Source organism: Pelmatolapia mariae, linkage group LG20 (assembly GCF_036321145.2).
Source record: "Pelmatolapia mariae isolate MD_Pm_ZW linkage group LG20, Pm_UMD_F_2, whole genome shotgun sequence".
Lineage (NCBI taxonomy): Eukaryota > Metazoa > Chordata > Actinopteri > Cichliformes > Cichlidae > Pelmatolapia > Pelmatolapia mariae.
Window position 1 is genome coordinate 7,330,001 of NC_086244.1, and position 16,847 is coordinate 7,346,847.

The 16,847-nt window shown below is 42.2% G+C and overlaps 1 protein-coding gene across 1 annotated transcript; it reads left to right on the forward strand.

Annotated features, from left to right (window-relative positions):
• The first annotated feature begins 1,797 nt into the window (after positions 1 to 1,797).
• On the forward strand, positions 1,798 to 2,838 carry LOC134618397 (P2Y purinoceptor 1-like). Its single transcript, XM_063463772.2, has one exon. It carries the CDS (start codon positions 1,818 to 1,820, stop codon positions 2,730 to 2,732), a length of 915 nt encoding a protein of 304 aa, XP_063319842.2. The 5' UTR covers positions 1,798 to 1,817; the 3' UTR covers positions 2,733 to 2,838.
• The last annotated feature ends 14,009 nt before the right edge of the window (positions 2,839 to 16,847 follow it).

A 16,847-nucleotide genomic window follows, 5' to 3' on the forward strand; every position in this document is an offset into this window, starting at 1 on the left:
ACATTCAATATTTAGTATTTACTGCTGTTTACACTTAGCTAGATTAATGCGATGGTGTTGTGTTGCTCTCTTTTTTTGCTTGTTTTCTCTTCTTTTTCTCTCAACGGGTGATCCAGGAGTTTTTTTTCTCTCTCTCTTTCTCTTTTTAAGTGCCCTTTCTCACTGTCCCTCTTCCCCTCTGTTTTTCTTTTCCTTCATCTTTCTTTCTCCCTTTCCTATCCCCTAGTCATGTCTGTCCTGCCTGTAACAACTGAAAATAAAATAACATAAATAATAATAACAAAGGTCAATCAAATGGACCAATACGGCAAGGCCGTGATGATCCACTTGGTAAAGTAAATCCATTGGGTATCCTTGTTGGCCTTCAGACAACAATTCTGATGGCTAAAGAACCAAATGGGACAGACAAAAAAACAACAACAAAAAAACAGTGGAGGGCGAATTTCAGAAACAATGTATTTGCAACAGAATGTAAATGGTAACGTGGAGCCAGGATGTCCAGGGGAAGAAACACACACTAGTAACGCACTCGATCTAAGGGGAGAGGAACATGAGAATTAGGAGGGTCTTGCCCAAAACCGAGAACAAACATAAACCAGAATTTACAGAGAGAGGTGTAGAGCTTACTTGATACTGTCTGCCCAAACCTCTGGAAGGAGACGAACCAGACGAGGCTACACAGGGAAACAGAGAGGCGAAAATCCTGGGGAGGAAACAAAACTCTATTCAGTCACAAGCAAAATAAATCCACAAGCTCCAGTAGGCAACCGGGCAGGTTTACAGGCACTCCAGAAAGGACAATACTCCAACACTAGAGCTCTGTCGGGCAGCTCCTTAAGAACGCTTCTGAAGAAAGTGTCTAATGAATGACAGGTGTGCCAAGTTTGGTGAATTGTTGCACACGCCTACCTATGCCAAAAAGGAGACACAGAAAAACACAGACATAACACCACACTATTGGGTTTATTCAAACAAACCCTGCTGAAACAGAGACCAACCAACTGCAAACAAAGCAAGACAACACAGCGCTCTTTGTTGTTTCACTTAAGGGAAGTCCGGCCAGGGTCTTAGGATTATTCATCCTTCATGTGAACTCAGTTAGCTTTGAACCTGACTTCCCTTATGGCTCCTTTCACTAATAAAAAGCAGTTACACACAGTTCAGTTTCCCACATAACAGTTAAGGCAAGCATATATGAGCAAGTGTGTGTGTGTGTGTGTGTGTGTGTGTGCGTGTGTGTGTGTGCCATCTCCTGTCACACCATACATGGCGCGACCTCTTGTCAAGTCGCTCTATACAAAAACAGAAGTTAGCAGTCCAACTATTCTTAAAAAAAGGAACGGGAACTTGTGGTTTCTAAAGATACGATGGAAACTTGTAGCAACAAGACAGCTTCCTACATCTTATGTAGGCAACCTAATATGGAAGAAACATTTTATCAAAACACATACAAGCAATGGTTATATATATCTTTGCACAAATGACAATCTAAAAAAATCTACTCTAACACACACAATTTTATTATTTTCAAAAGATAATAACAAGTTGTTCTTGTGAACAAGCAAAGAAATGGATGCATGAGATTTCGCACTTGCTTGTGACCCTGCTTGTGACCCTGTGTGCTGAAACTTGTTTCAACACACAGGGTCACAAGCAGGAAGAACATGTACATCTGGTCTTATTTTTTTACTTTTAATTCCGCCACAGAGGAGAGCAGTTGTGTGGACAACATGTTAGGAGACAAAATGAATACAACTAAATGGTTTCAATCAGTCTATGAACATATAACTCTGCCTGCTATTTATACCTTTGTGCTCATGATTGGTCTGGGAGCTAATGTATGGGGACTGAAGTCTCTGCTTCAGAAATGGAAAAGTCTTGGACACATTAATGTGTTTCTTCTGAACCTTGGAATTGCCAATTTTTTGTTCCTGCCAACACTCCCATTTTTAACAGCCTACTACTTTATGAAGAAAAAATGGATATTTGGAGATGCCTTCTGCAAGATCACAAGATTCTGTTTCAACTTGAATTTATACGGCAGCATTGGATTCCTCACCTGTATAAGTGTGCACAGGTACCTGGCTATTGTCCATCCAATGAAAGCGAAGGGAAAGATGACTGTCCGTAACTCTGTGGCTATCTCAGTCGTGGTTTGGCTGTTGGTGAGTGCTCAAAGTCTTCCAGACATGTTCTACCCCAAAAACTCAACAAATGGAACTGAAAAATGTCACCATACCACCTCTACAAAGTATGTTGAGAATTACCTGAAATACAGTGTTGGCTGGACATTGACTGGGTTTGTTATGCCTTTCCTTATCTTTCTTGGCTGCTATGGACACGTGACTCTTGTTCTCTACCACAAAAATACCATTAATAAGGTGGTGATACAAAAAAGCTTAAAGTTGATGTTCATTTTGATTTTGCTCTTCTCAGTTTGTTACATCCCCTACCATATTTTTAAGAACCTCAGCCTTTATTCACGAGTATCTTTTTTTAAACATGGCAAGTATCCAACATGGGATGAGGGAGTCTTCTGTGCTCATCAGATCAGTCGTGGTCTTGTGTGTCTGAATAGTGTTTTGAACCCCCTGGTTTACCTCCATGTCATGGATATTCCTGCTCAGCTCCAACAGCTGCTTCAGCGGTTTCGTCAGACATTTAGTCGTTTGTTTGTGTCAGAATACGGCAGTGTACCCATGGAACAAACTGTGAGCACAACAATATCTTAATAGTAATTAATGCACTTTGCATGCAAAAGTAACTAAGGTAAAGACTGCTTTATGTACTACAATGTGCTTCATTCTCTTAATTATCACTCGCTTTTTCTGGATAACAGTTTTGGCACAAGTGGTTAGATAAATATGTATATATACCTTTATCTATGTATTTGTTTCCTATTCTATTGCCTTGTATTCTGTGAATGACTAAAAACCTGGTGGAATGAATTTACTCTTTTGGTTTAAAACTCATTCTCCTTATCTTGTATGCAAGATGTCATTGTTATTCCTTGTTATTGCTCTGTATTAGCTTCACTAGCTATTAGCATTTAGCTAATGATGTTATGGATCTAAAATAAATGTAATTTAAAATGTAAAACTTGAAAATTGCATTATTCAAACCCCTTACAACAACAACTTTCACTTTAAGGATAGATCAGGACAGAGCTCTGGCAGATTAGTATAATTTATTTCATATTTAGTGCTATTACCGTATTTTTTGCACTTTTCAAGAACCTCAGCCTTTATTCAAGAGTTTTGTCAAAACGGCGGATGAGTCCAGATTGGGATGAGGGAGTTTTTGGTGCTCATCAGATAGTTCGTGGTCTTGTGTGTTTGAATAGTGTTTGGACTCCCCTGGTTTACCTCCTTGTAAAGGATTTCCCTGCTCAGCTCAGGCAGCTGGTCCGGCAGTCTTGTCAGATGCTGTATTGTCAGTATTGACTTTGGCTTTCTCAATCACAGCTGAGTTTAGAGACTGCATCATGTATTTCATTTTATATCATTCTTTTAACTATTATTCTCTTTTTATGAATAACACTTTTGAAAAAAAGGTCTACGTACATACTTTTATACACACACTTCACACTCAATCTACCTTAAACCCTGTAATGTTTATTGTGTTTATTGCTGACACAGAGTCCAGATGTATATGCAATGTATTTTGTAGTGGCAACCTCTGTTTTGTTTTCCTTTTTTTTATTGGTCAGTTTAAAATTAAAGACCTTAATTTAATTTAAAGACTTTTATTTAAAGACAAAATTTACTTTCACATTCTTTTCTTCTTAATCCCATACTGTACAACTAGTCTGTCAAACGGAATAAAGTCTGTTCATTCTACTGGAGATTACCTATCGGAATTTCAGGAGCAGGACCACGCCTCCAAACACGCTCCTTCCGGCTGCCATCTATATAGGTTCCCCTAGTTCTGCCATCCAGTATTGCCAACTTAGCGACTTTTCAGACCCCCCAGCGCTAAAAAAAGACGTGAAAGCGCGTATCGCTTTTACTCTCAACAAACAGCGGGTGCTGTAACGCAGTCAGTTCTTCTTTTACTCTTTTACTCTTATGCTGTTTTGTGGATCACAAGGTTTAAAACTACTTATAAACACACACACACAAAGTAACTCCACCAGAGTGCCTATTTCGGGTCACTTTTGCCGGTCCAAGCCCGGTAAAGGAGCAGGGTTGGAATTGTGACATTAAAAAAAAACAATAATTGCTAAAAGAAATTTAATTTGTAGTTCTAAATAAACTCTAAATGCATTTAGGACGTTTTTTACTCACTTTATGTCTCTTCCACGATGTTATTTCTCTCTCCAACAACATATAGGTTACAATTATATTAGCATGACCAATTATGCAAATTAGGTGATGACGTCATTTAGCGACTTCTAGCGACTTTTAGGACAACCAATAGCGATTTTCCTTACTGAGGAGTTGGCAACACTGCTGCCATCTGATCATTCTCGTTTACGTGCAAACAGGGTCCATTCTCAGCGGATAATTTTAAACACAGCCTTCTCACGGGAGTAACATAATTTTACCCACCCTTCCATTCGCCACAATCGTCCTCTCCTTCGTCAGCGCATCAGATGAACAACTACTCAAGCTCTGCATCCATCGCTTTTCCTCCGGCAATTCAAGAAACACACCGAACACCACCAGGTTGCCAGGTTCTCGGCATAGCTTAAAAAAAAAGGCACAGAGTTGCCAATACGCCACCCCTCCGTAGCGAATGCAGCATGCTTTAACACAGAGTTGCCAGGTTCCCAGCCCCTCATCCCTGCTTCGCAAAATTCAGCAGCAAACCTTGGCACCGGATTGCCAGGTTCTCAGCCACTCATCCCTCCCTCGCAAAATTGTGCAACAAATGTTGGCACTGGGTTCCCAGGTTCTCAGCCACTCCTCACTCCTTTGCAAAATTCTGCAGCAAACCTGGGCACCGAGTTGCCAGGTTCCTTTATCCCTCATTTGCAAAAGCAGCAGCAGCTTTTCTACCATTGGGTTGCCAGGTTCCCTGCATAGACAAAAAAAAAAAAAAAAAGCACAAGTTGCCAGTTCTCCATCCCTCCGTAGCAACTGCAGCATGCTTCAGCTCCGAATTGCCAGGTTCCCAGCCTCTCATCCCTCTCCGTCTGAACTCTGCAGCAAACCTTGGCACTGGGTTGCCAGGTTTCTATATCCCTCATTCGCAAAAGCAACAGCGAGCTTTTCTGCCATCGGGTTGCCAGTTCTCAGCGTAGACAAAATAAATAAATTAATTGATTAAATTAAACGGCACCGGGTTGCCAGGTTTTCTTTCATCCCCCATTTGCAATGCAGCATCTAGCTTCCCTACTATCGGCAACAGGCAGCATGAATCCTTCTAGCCCCAGTCTCATTTCTCATTTGCAAAACGGCCAGTTTCTCTGCATGAAAAAAAAAGGCACTGGATTGCCAGGTTTTTCCTTATTTACAAAGCTGTCGCAAGCCTTCTACCCTCGCCTTGCCAGTTTCCCTTCCCTCCATCCATCCTTCGCAAAATTTAGCAACATGCATTCGTGGCACCAGGATGCTAGGTTCTTCCACCATATCCAATCGCACCAGCAAGTTTTTCTATGAACGAATTGCCAGTTTCCCTTTCCCGCATCCCATTGGCAAAGTGCAATAGCATGCCTGACATACCGGGATGCCAGGTTCTCTCCTCTATCGCTCCTATGCAAATACAGTGGCAAGCTTCGGCACTGGGATGCCTGCTTCTCTTCCTCTATCCCTCCTATGCAAATACAGTAGCAAGTGTTGGCACAGGGATGCCAGCTTTTCTTCCTCTATACCTCCCATGAAAATACAGTAGCAAGCCTGGCACCGAGTTGCCTGGTTGTTCTTTATCCCTCATTCGCATACTCAGCAGCAAGGTTTCTAATATAGAGTTATCAGTTTCTCTACATTTATCACGGCAAAAACAGCAGTGAATCCTTCTACCACTAGGACGCCAGCTTCTCCGCATCTAGCCCTCATATGCTAAGCAGCAGATGTTCCTTTCAGCACCAAAACGCCAGGTTCTCTGTCTCTATTCCTTATTTGCAAATGCAGAAAACGTTCTTTGCACCGAGATGCCAGGTTCCGTTCCCTAAGCAGCTTACCCTTCCGTTACTGGATTTGCAGCTTCCGCCATCAATCACTCGCAAAAAACCCAATACATTACTTTCACCAGGATGCCACTTTCTCTGTTTCGTCCAGTCTTCCACAAGATGTAGCAGCAAACTCTTCTGGCACCGAGATGCCGGCTTCTCTGCCATCTTTCCTGCCTTCTTAAAGCACTGACGAACCTTGGTGGCACTAGTGTGCCAGGTTCTGTACTCTATCACTCCTTTTAAGACATCCTAACTGCGCGGTGTGTATAATTCTTTATGGCATCTGTTCACTTTTCACATGCTTTCGCGAGCAATATCTAGCATCCAACCTCGACACAATCATTTGAGACCGCTCTCTATGCCGACTCACGGTTCCGACTACGTCTAAACAGCTCATCATCTCCCACGAAGTTCAGTGGACTCGCCCTCTGCACTCTGACGATTTTGGGGGTTATTATTATAGAAGACGGCTTCTCTAATCAGTCTTTCCATTTATCAACCCTTCCCAAGCTGCTGCTGTCGCTTCTGTTCATTTCAGAAATAAGCACAGTAGTTATCACTACCTTATCTGAAGTAATTAACCAGCTAAGCAACCCCTCTCTATCTTCTACTCAAAGACAAGCTCACTCAAGCCTTACGAACCTCCAAGCCTCACCTCAAATCGCAAAATCCATCATACTTTTCTGTCAGCGCTTCAGTTCAAAGCCGAGCCATGTCGCTACCTGATTGGGGGTTCCCCTCATTCACCTATTAAGATTTTCGTTGTTCTCAATTTCCTTTGACCTCTTCTCCTGCCATTCCTTCCTAATTGTCCGAGCTGATCCACTCCACTCCATGGAATCCTCGACTACCTTATCGAGAGCTGTTCAGCTTCGCTAGCCTGCCACCAGTCATTTTCCTCTTCTCTGGGTGGCGAGGCCACTCAGCGTTCGCTCTCCCTACATTTGCCTCTGTCCTGTTCTCCTTCTCTCACCCCAAACAGTCGCGGCAGATGGCTGCCCCTCCCTGAGCCTGGTTCTGCTGGAGGTTTCTTCCTGTTAAAAGGGAGTTTTTCCTTCCCACCGTCGCCAAAGTGCTTGCTCATAGGGGGTCATACGATTGTTGGGTTTTTCCTCTAGAGGTCGTCGACCCTCGTAACGCACAGTTACTACCATTTTCAGGGGATGCCTTCTTTGGGGATCTGCCAGGCCCGGGAGCCATCGCCGGTCCCCTTCGAGGCCTTCCCCAAACCGCAGCTCAATTCATGTCAAAGCATTGACTTTTACCTAGTAAAACTCTGTCCAACTTAAAATGAGGACGTGGGCCCAGCTAGTGAATTGGAGATTACGTATCGGAATTTCAGGAGCAGGAGCCCGCCTCCAAACACACTCCTTCCGGCTGCCATCTATATAGGTTCCCCTAGTTCTGCAATATGATCATTCTCGTTTACTTGCCCCACCCTCCCTCCCTCCTTCTTCTCCATTTTTCAACTTCTTCACTCCTATTTAGTACATGGGGATCTGCCAGGCCCGGGAGCCATCGCCAGTCCCCTTCGAGGCCTTCCCCAAACCGCAGCTCAATTCATGTCAAAGCATTCACTTTTACCTAGTAAAGCGCTGTCCAACTTAAAATGAGGACGTGGGCCCAGCTAGTGAAACATATGTTCCAAGTATTTCATTCCTTGACAACTCCAATCTGGGAAGTTAATCATATTAATGTTCTGTAGTATGCCACGGTTGTTCCAGATAAGTGTACGTTTGCATGAGATTAATTAAGTCATTTTTAGAAACTTCCACCATGCTTTCAGAGAACTTTTGCTTTCAGATTTTAACTCCAACCAGAGGGAGACTTTAACCTTTTGTTTCAATCATAAAACTGCCGAAAGGTTGGATGGGCAGCTTTATGATATATATATGTGTATATATATATATATATATGTATATATATATATATATATACATACATACATACATACATACATACATACATATATATATATATATATATATATATATATATATATATATATATATATGTATGTATGTATGTATGTATATATATATATATATATATATATATATATATATATGTATGTATGTATGTATGTATGTATGTATGTATGTATGTATGTATATATATATATATATATATATATATATATATATATATATATATATATATATAGATAGATATATATTTAATTTGCTAAAATGACATTTACATGTGATAATACTGACAGCTAGCCTATTAGACAAAGACAAGGACAGGGTCATTCACTACTGTCAACCTCATGTTTATAGTAGAGTATTTACTTTTAGAAATCACTTATTTCTTAAATTACACACCAGGGTGTGTATGGTGTAGTCCATTTCAAGAATCACAGAATGATAAACAGCATTTGTGCTCAAACAAGGAAGAAGTGTAGAGATTGAATCCATCTGTGCATGGGGCATAGTTTCTAAATAACTACAGCTGCCAATCAAGGCTGTGATCATGATGTTGCACCCCAGTTTTACAGCACAGGTTATGACTACGACAACTACGTACATTAAACAACCGAGCTATGATCCTGTGGGAATTCGAGATTCAGACTGACAAATTGGTGATGGCTAACCAACCGGACATAGAAAATATCTTTTTTTTTGTACTAATTTTGACCATGACCCTCATTTACAAAACTGTGTTACTGTCAGTTTTGTAAGCAATTGATAATAAACCTTTACTTCAATGCAGAAATATTGAAAGTAAAAATTCATACAAATAAGAGTGGACTAAACATGAACCCTTTTCCAGTAGTGAAACACTAAAAAACTGTTTGTTGGTATGTTTGCCTTTGGTTGTCTAACTAAGAGTAATCAGGGAGATTTTAGTGCTTAAACGTAACCAGTCAACATGAAACTAACCAGCCTCAAGAAAAAAAAGTGAAACAAAATCAAACACAGGGTGTTGACCATGGTATACTGACTCCTAGTGCTGCACCTGGCGCTCCAGTTACCACTTTAACTGCTTTATGCAGGTCTCTGTAATTAGATTGTTATCTCTCGCCAGTCACTGCAGTGTCACAGGTGAAGAAGTAATCATTCAAACATGTATTCAAGGATTCAAGGAGCTTTATTTGTCATTTGCATCACATGTTAACATGAGGTGGAACGAAATTATGTACACACGGTCCGGAGTGAAAAGAAACAAAAATAATGAAGAAACAGAAATTTTTTCTTAAAGTTATAATAAATAGTTGGGTCTTTTTTTTTGTTTTGTTTTGTTTTTTGTTTTTTCAACAAACAGAAATGACAAGTAATAAGACAATACAATAAATAAAACTATAACTAGAGTGCAACAACCTGAGTACCAGTATGGAGTATGGGTATGGAGTGTGGGTGTAAATAGGTGTAAATAAATATTTTAGCAGCAAAGGGCATGATGACCAGCATTGATAAAGTGACAGTGTCAATAAGTGTCAAGTAGTATTGTTCATTACATTGTTAAAAGCTCCTCATGCCATTCCAGTCATGGAATTTCATGGGCAGTCTGTTTCTTTTTCTTTTCCCTCTATCTCTTGCTCTCCCTCTCTTGCCTTTTGCTAGGTGGAGTTGTGCGCTGGATGCTCTTGCTGAGTCATCTGCCGGGGCAGCTTCTGTTTTTCACAGGCTTCAGCTATGACACTGGTTTCTCATTTCCTCATCAGTGAAAAGCGTTTAAGCCAATGTTTTTAGACCAACTTGTGCTTCCCTTTTGCTGACAGATTGTTGTTGCATCAAGGGTTTTAATGTGGACTTGTTCACAACTAGTTGCTTCATGCTCTGTTTACTCTTACTCTCTGTTTCCAGTACATCCCTCAGAGAAAAGTTGACTGAAACATCCTCTTTGCCAATCCTGAGTTCAAATCTGCTGCCATTCAAACCTCATGCTCACACAAGCTGGTTACATAACACAAGCACCTGCTAACTGCCTGCCCATTTTGCACCATTATCTTCAGCTGTTTCTTCTGAACACCTCCAGCCAGTCAGTCTGCATTTGTCAGAAATGAGGAAAAATCTTTGGAACACTCACCTTAGTCAGAATCAAGCTCCAATTTAAAACTAGCATCAAATATCATGGGCCCTTTCTGTCTTGTCAATCAAAGACCTAGCCCAGGGGTTGGGAACCTTTAACACTCAAAGAGCCATTTGGACCCAGTTTTCATGGAAAAGAAAAGACAGAGAGTCGCAAATACTTTTAGACATCTAAAATGAAGATAACACTGTATATATTGTGGGTTTTTTTTACCTTTACGCTTTGTATAAACTACTATAGTGTGTTGCTTATGAAATCCGTGAAGTGCTACAGAGAAAATTGAATTTTATTTATGTAATGAACACATTTTGAACTCGTAAAAAAAATAATAACAAAAAAGAAACACGCCAAGCTAAAGGTCTCTTTCAAATGAATTAAAAAGTTGAACCTAAATTATCCATAGCAAACAAAAAATGTTGTGAGCAGTCATCCCTAAATCGCCTTTGGGCTTTCGGAGCGTGTAGCAGAGCCTTGACCTGAATTTAAAAAAATGGGGAAAAAAGCACTATGTCACAATGAAAAATAAATATCTGCTTAAATATTTATTTTACCTGGTTAATAGGGCTTCTGCTCCTGAACCTCTGTGCACAGCGTCTCCAATTCGGGACTGTACCAAGTCGCTTTCATCTTTATGCAAGACTGTAAGCTGTCGTCTGTGAGGCGTGAGCAGTGTTTGTTTTGAACATAGTTCATGGTGGAGAACAGCTGCTCACATACATATGTGGATCCGAAAATCGACAGGACTCCAAATGCATATTTCTTCATGTTTATATAGGTGTCAGGGATGGCATTCCATATGTCAAACACTAGTTATTCCATTCTTGGAAGGTTCTCCACTCCTTCTTCTCACTCCATTCGTGATTCTGAACAAGAGTGGCCTTCTGATGTGAAGGCTCTTGACGAAGGCTGTCGCACTTTCTCCCTCTCCCTTCCCTTATCTTTCCTGCTTGGCTTTCTCATGTCTCTGTCTAGTCTTGTCTACTTCTCTCCCTCTACCCTGTAGGAGTCTCACAGTCTGTTCTCTAAAACCTAAAAGAGGAATTATGGATTTGATCAACTGGTCCCTGAATGCAATTGACACCCTCTTCTCGACGAGAAACCTGGGTTCGGGAAAGCCCGTGTGTCCTGGAGGGACGTTCCCTGCCGGATACACGATGGGCGGGTGGTTCGCACTAAAGCAAGAACACCACCATTATTTCATGCGGCTACCATATTGGCGCCAGCTGCGGTCTCAAGGCTGGAGCTGAACATAACAAACAATTTCTCCCCTGATAACAAACTGTGTTTAGACTTTTCATTCCAACTGTCCTCCCATAGGAGCCCAGCATGAGTAGAGGTCTCTTTTTTTCTCCTCCTCAACTTGACCATTGTATTGTACATTTCAGTGTTTTTCCATAATACTGCCGGTCTCCGATCTGTCTCCCTATGTGATGTCTGTATTGTGTATGTAAGGTCGGGGGGGGGGAGTATTTGACAATCAATACTTTGCAAAGTATTTGACAATCAATACTTTGCTGTTATGGCTAAAGTTGATGCTTTTCTTCAGTCTCCATCGGAGGAACTCCTGAATAGTTGTACTAAAGAACAGCTCTTGAAACTTGCTGAACATTATGATGTCTATGTTGGGGATAAACGGTTGAAAGATGAGATTAAAGAAGTGTTGAAGGGTGCATTAGTAAGGAAAGGCGTGTTGCCAGGTAAAATGAAGACTTTAGTGGCTGAGGTTGGTCAGTCTGTGGTCTCAACTACCGTTGCTTTGTCTTTTGAGCAGCAAAAGGAGTTGTTACTCTTACAAATGGAAAGAGACAAGCTGAGCATTGAGAAAGAACGTGTAAGGCATTCTTTAGAAAAGGAAAAGATGGAGCTGGAGCAGTATCGGCTAGACCTAATCAAGGCGGGCAAGTTATCAGGTGGTGTTGAGGCTAAAGAGTCTTCTCCACAAGGAGTTGAAACTTTTGATGTCGTGCGTAATTTGCGTTTGGTGCCGAAATTTGACTAAAAAGAGCCAGATGCGTTTTTCTCCCTTTTTGAACGCGTTGCTGAATTGAGAGGATGTCCAGAAGCTGACTGTGTCATTATGTTGCAGTCTGTTTTGACTGGAAAGGCTCAGGAAGCTTATTCAGCACTGATTGTGCAGCTGATTGTCAGAGTTTTGCTACTGTTAAAGATGCACTTCTGAAAGTGTACGAGTTGGTACCAGAAGCTTACCGTCAACGTTTAAGATCATGGGGGAAGTCTGATAAGCAGTCACATGTAGAGTTTGCGAGGGATTTAACTAAACACTTCAACAGATGGTGTTCTGCGCTGGGAGTGTCTACTTTCCAGGATTTATGTGAGTTAATGGTATTGGAGCAGTTTAAAGATTGTGTTCCTCCTGAGGTTGCCACTTACATTGCCGAACGGGAAGTGACAACAGTTTCTGACGCTGCTAAATTGGCAGATGAATATGTTTTGGCACATAAGGGGCAGTTTGGTAGAAACTGTTTTTCAGTTGGTGCTCCTGCTAGAGTTTTTGGTCAAACTAAATTTGTGTCATCGGTTCCTGCGAAGGCCAATGGTGCTGTGAAGCCCCGTAAGTTTGGTCAAGCTTGCAATTATTGCCATGGCGATGGACACTGGAAATAATGTCCCTTGTTGAAAAGCAAGTTGGCGCGTACAGGCAAACAGGTTAAGCCTGCGGCTCTTACCATTCCTGCACGGGAAATTTCAGTAGTTCCTCAGGATACTCTAGTTTCAGCTAAATTTGACTCGGAGAGCTATTCTGGGTTTGAGGATTTTGTGTCAGATGGGTTTGCATCGCTCCCAGGTGATGTTTATAGAGTTCCTGTGAAGATTTTGCGTGACACGGGAGCGAAGGATTCTTTTATCTTAGCCTCCGTGTTACCCTTTTCACAGGTTACTGATACTGGTGAGTGTGTACTTGTTCAAGGCATGGGTTTAACGACTATCTGTGCCCCATTGCATAAAGCCAGGCTGTCATGCAGTTTTGTGGATGATGATATCTGCATTGGTGTTCGTCCTGCTTTGCCGCTTGAGGGCGTGCATGTGATTTTTGGGCAATGATTTGGCTGGAAATCGAGTCTGGGCTGACAGTTCTTTGCCTGTTAAATCTGGAGTTCTGAATGAGTCCCATGAGTGTGAACAGGGTTTTTCTGACTTTGTAACTTGTGCTGTTACAAGGGCTGCAGCTAAAAGGGATGCAGAGCCTGTAACTCAAGCAGAAGAGTGTCAGGTTGAACCAGATTTGATTGTTCCTGAACATTTGTCAGTTTCCCAGCAAGAGTTGATTCAAGCACAGCGTGCTGATGCTTCACTGACTGAGCTGTTTCACAAAGTGCAACCTAGTGATGATGCTAGAAATGCGGCCTCAGGCTATTTTCTGCAGAAGGATGTACTAGTCCGTAAGTGGAGTCCGCAAGGGTTGGACTGTGTTGGAAGTCCAGTTGTCCAGATTGTGGTTCCGACTAAATACCGTGACGAGGTGTTGAAGTGTTCTAATGACAACTCTGGGCATTTGGGAGTGAAGAAGACTTACAATTACATCTTGCGCTACTTCTTCTGGCCACGTCTTAAGCGTGAAATTTCAGCTTACATTAAAACCTGCCATATTTGCCAAGTTGTAGGTAAGCCCAATCAATTTATTTAACCTGCTCCACTTTGTCCCATCCCTGCTGTGAGTAACCCATTTGAACATTTGATCATTGACTGCGTGGGCCCTCTTCCTAGATCAAAATCTGGTTCGGAGTATCTGTTGACTGTAATGTGTCAGGTTATGCGTTATCCTGCTGCATATCCACTGCGTACCATCACAGCCAAGTCTGTGGTGAAGGCTTTGACACAGTTTATTTCTATATTTGGCATACCAAAGATTATTCAGAGTGACCAGGGATCAAACTTTTTGTCAAATTTATTTGCACAAGTTCTCAAGCTGTTGAATATTACACATAACAAGGCCTCTCCTTATCATCCGCAGAGCCAAGGTGCTTTAGAGCGCTTCCATCAAATGCTGAAGTCCTTGTTACGTGCCTCTTGCACTGAAATGAGGAGTGACTGGGAGGAAGGTTTACCGTGGCTTCTGTTGGCCGCGCGAGAAGTGTGCCAGGAGAGTACTGGGTTTAACCCAAATGACTTGGTCTTTGGCCACAAAGTTCGGGGACCATTGACAGTGCTGTGCGGTAAGTGGTTGTCAAGTGAACCACCAGTGAACTTGATAGATTATGTTAATGGTTTTCGGCACAGGCTGTATGTGGCAGGGCAGTTGGCCAGACAGAACCTTGAAAAGGCTCAGGTCAAGATGAAATATCTTCATGACCGGCATTCTGAAGAGCAGCAGTTCAGTGCGGGTGACCAGGTTTTGGCTTTGCTGCCGATTGCAGGGTCACCATTCCAGGCACAGTTTGCTGGGCCTTACACCGTGGTACAGAAACTGTCGGAACAGAATTATCTGATTGCTACCCCAGATCGCCGGAAAAGAAATCAACTTTGCCATGTTAATTTGTTGAAACCATATCATGTTCGTCCTTTATCCGTTGGTTTGTCAGGTTCTCTCATTTCTCCTTCCACATCCAGTCCAGCATTGACAGCTTGTACAATGGCGCAGTCAGCTTGTGGGGGGGAGGATGTGGCAGCACCTGATGATCCTTTATTGCTTGGTCGTCTGAAGAATTCAGAAACTCTTCAGAGCTGGATGTGCTGTTGGGCCATTTGCCTGCTGACAAACGTGCAGAACTGTCTGCATTAATTAAAAGGTATCCAACTTTGTTTAGAGACACACCTTCTAAAACAACTTTGATAGAGCATGATATTGATGTGGGTGATGCAAAACCAATCCGGCAGAGGTTCTACAGGGTCTCTGAGGAAAAGAGGAAAATAATTGCGAAGGAAGTTCAGTACATGTTGGAAAACAACATTGTAGTGCCGTCATCATCAAGCTGGGCTTCCCCATGTTTGTTGGTTGAAAAAGCTGATAAATCACCACGTTGTTGCACAGACTTTCGTAAAGTAAATGCAGTGACCAAACCTGATTCCTATCCTTTGCCTCATATTGATGACTGTATTGACCAAGTTGGTGCAGCAGAATATGTGAGCAAGTTTGACCTGTTGAAGGGATATTGGCAGGTGCCACTGACTCCCAGAGCTCAGGAAATATCTGCTTTCATCACACCATCTTGTCTTTATTCATATACAGTCATGGGTTTTGGTTTACGCAATGCTCCAGCTACATTTCAGCGACACATGAATTTTGTTGTTAATGGGCTGAAAGGCTGTGCTGTTTACCTAGATGACGTGGTGGTATATAGTAGCACCTGGGAGGATCATCTGGATCGTATTCGCACTCTGTTTGAACGACCAGTTTGGGGAAATCTGACTATCAACCTGGCAAAATGTGAATTTGCAAAAGCAACTGTGACCTATCTTGGTAAGGTTGTGGGCCAAGGTTATGTGAGGCCGGTTGATGCAAAGGTGTTGGCCATAAAAGAGTTCCCTGTTCCAGAAACCAAAAAAGAACTCATGAGATTTTTGGGTCTGGTCGGTTATTATTGTTGTTTTTGTCGTAACTTTTCAACAGTGGTTGCTCCTCTGACTGATTTGTTGAAGGCCAAAGTAAAGTTTATTTGGTCTGCAGCATGCCAGCAAGCTTTTCGGGATGTAAAAGCTTTACTGTGCTCTGAACCTGTGCTTTTAGCACCCCGTCTGGATCAGCCCTTCAAGCTGTATGTGGACGCAAGCCACATTGGTGCAGGTGCTGTTCTAGTCCAAGCAAGGTACTGAACACCCAGTTAGTTTCTATTCCAAGAAGTTCAACTCCCATCAGCTGAATTATTCAGTCATTGAAAAGGAAGCTTTGGCATTAATTTTGGCCTTGCAGCATTTCAGAGTATATTTGGATTCTGCTCGGCCAATTGAGGTATTTTCTGACCATAACCCTCTCACTTTCTTGAACTCATTGCAGAACCCAAATCAGAGGCTCATGCGGTGGGCTCTCTTTTTGCAGCCTTACAGTTTGGACATCCAGCACATTAAGGGCAAAGATAATGTCTTGGCAGATGCTTTGTCCCGTGCTCCTTTGTAACCAGCAGCTACACTCCTCATATGCTTTGAAGTATGTCCTCTCCAGTATCGTTTTCCTTCCTCTTAAATTGCTCCTAGGTACCAAGGTTGCTGAGGTTGGAGATGTACTGAAGATGAAAGGACTTTGAGCATGCAGAAAGGTGTTGCATGGGTGTACATACGTTATGGATTTAATCTCTAAATGTTCTTCTAGCTGCAAATTCATAATGTAAATGATTGTGTTTGTCAACTCAGGGTAAGACCCTGTTCTATGGGGGGGGGGGGGTGCGACGGCCAGTGGGCTGGCCTTGTGTTTTGCTTTTTCTGTTACCTGTTTCTTGCAGGTAGGTGGAGCTGACTCAATTACAGATGCAGCACACCTGAGGAGGCCAGTCCCAGTGTATATAAAGACACCTTGACTGAACCAGCTCTCACGCTCTCTGGCTCTCGCTCTCTCTGTCTGGCACCCATCATGTTCATTTGGAAGCTTCAGTTATGGCTGTTATGTCCTTTAAATTGTGTTTAAGTTGCTTTACCTTATTTTCATTAAATATGTCTTACAGCCTTTAAAAGCCTGTGTGTGGTCTCCCACTTGTTGTCATTTCCTATGAGCCGGGTTGTGACACATAAAACTGCCGAAAGGTTGGAT

Bases quoted from the DNA above. Each gene is read 5' to 3' on its own strand.
- LOC134618397 (XM_063463772.2), top strand. From the start codon at position 1,818: ATGATTGGTCTGGGAGCTAATGTATGGGGACTGAAGTCTCTGCTTCAG.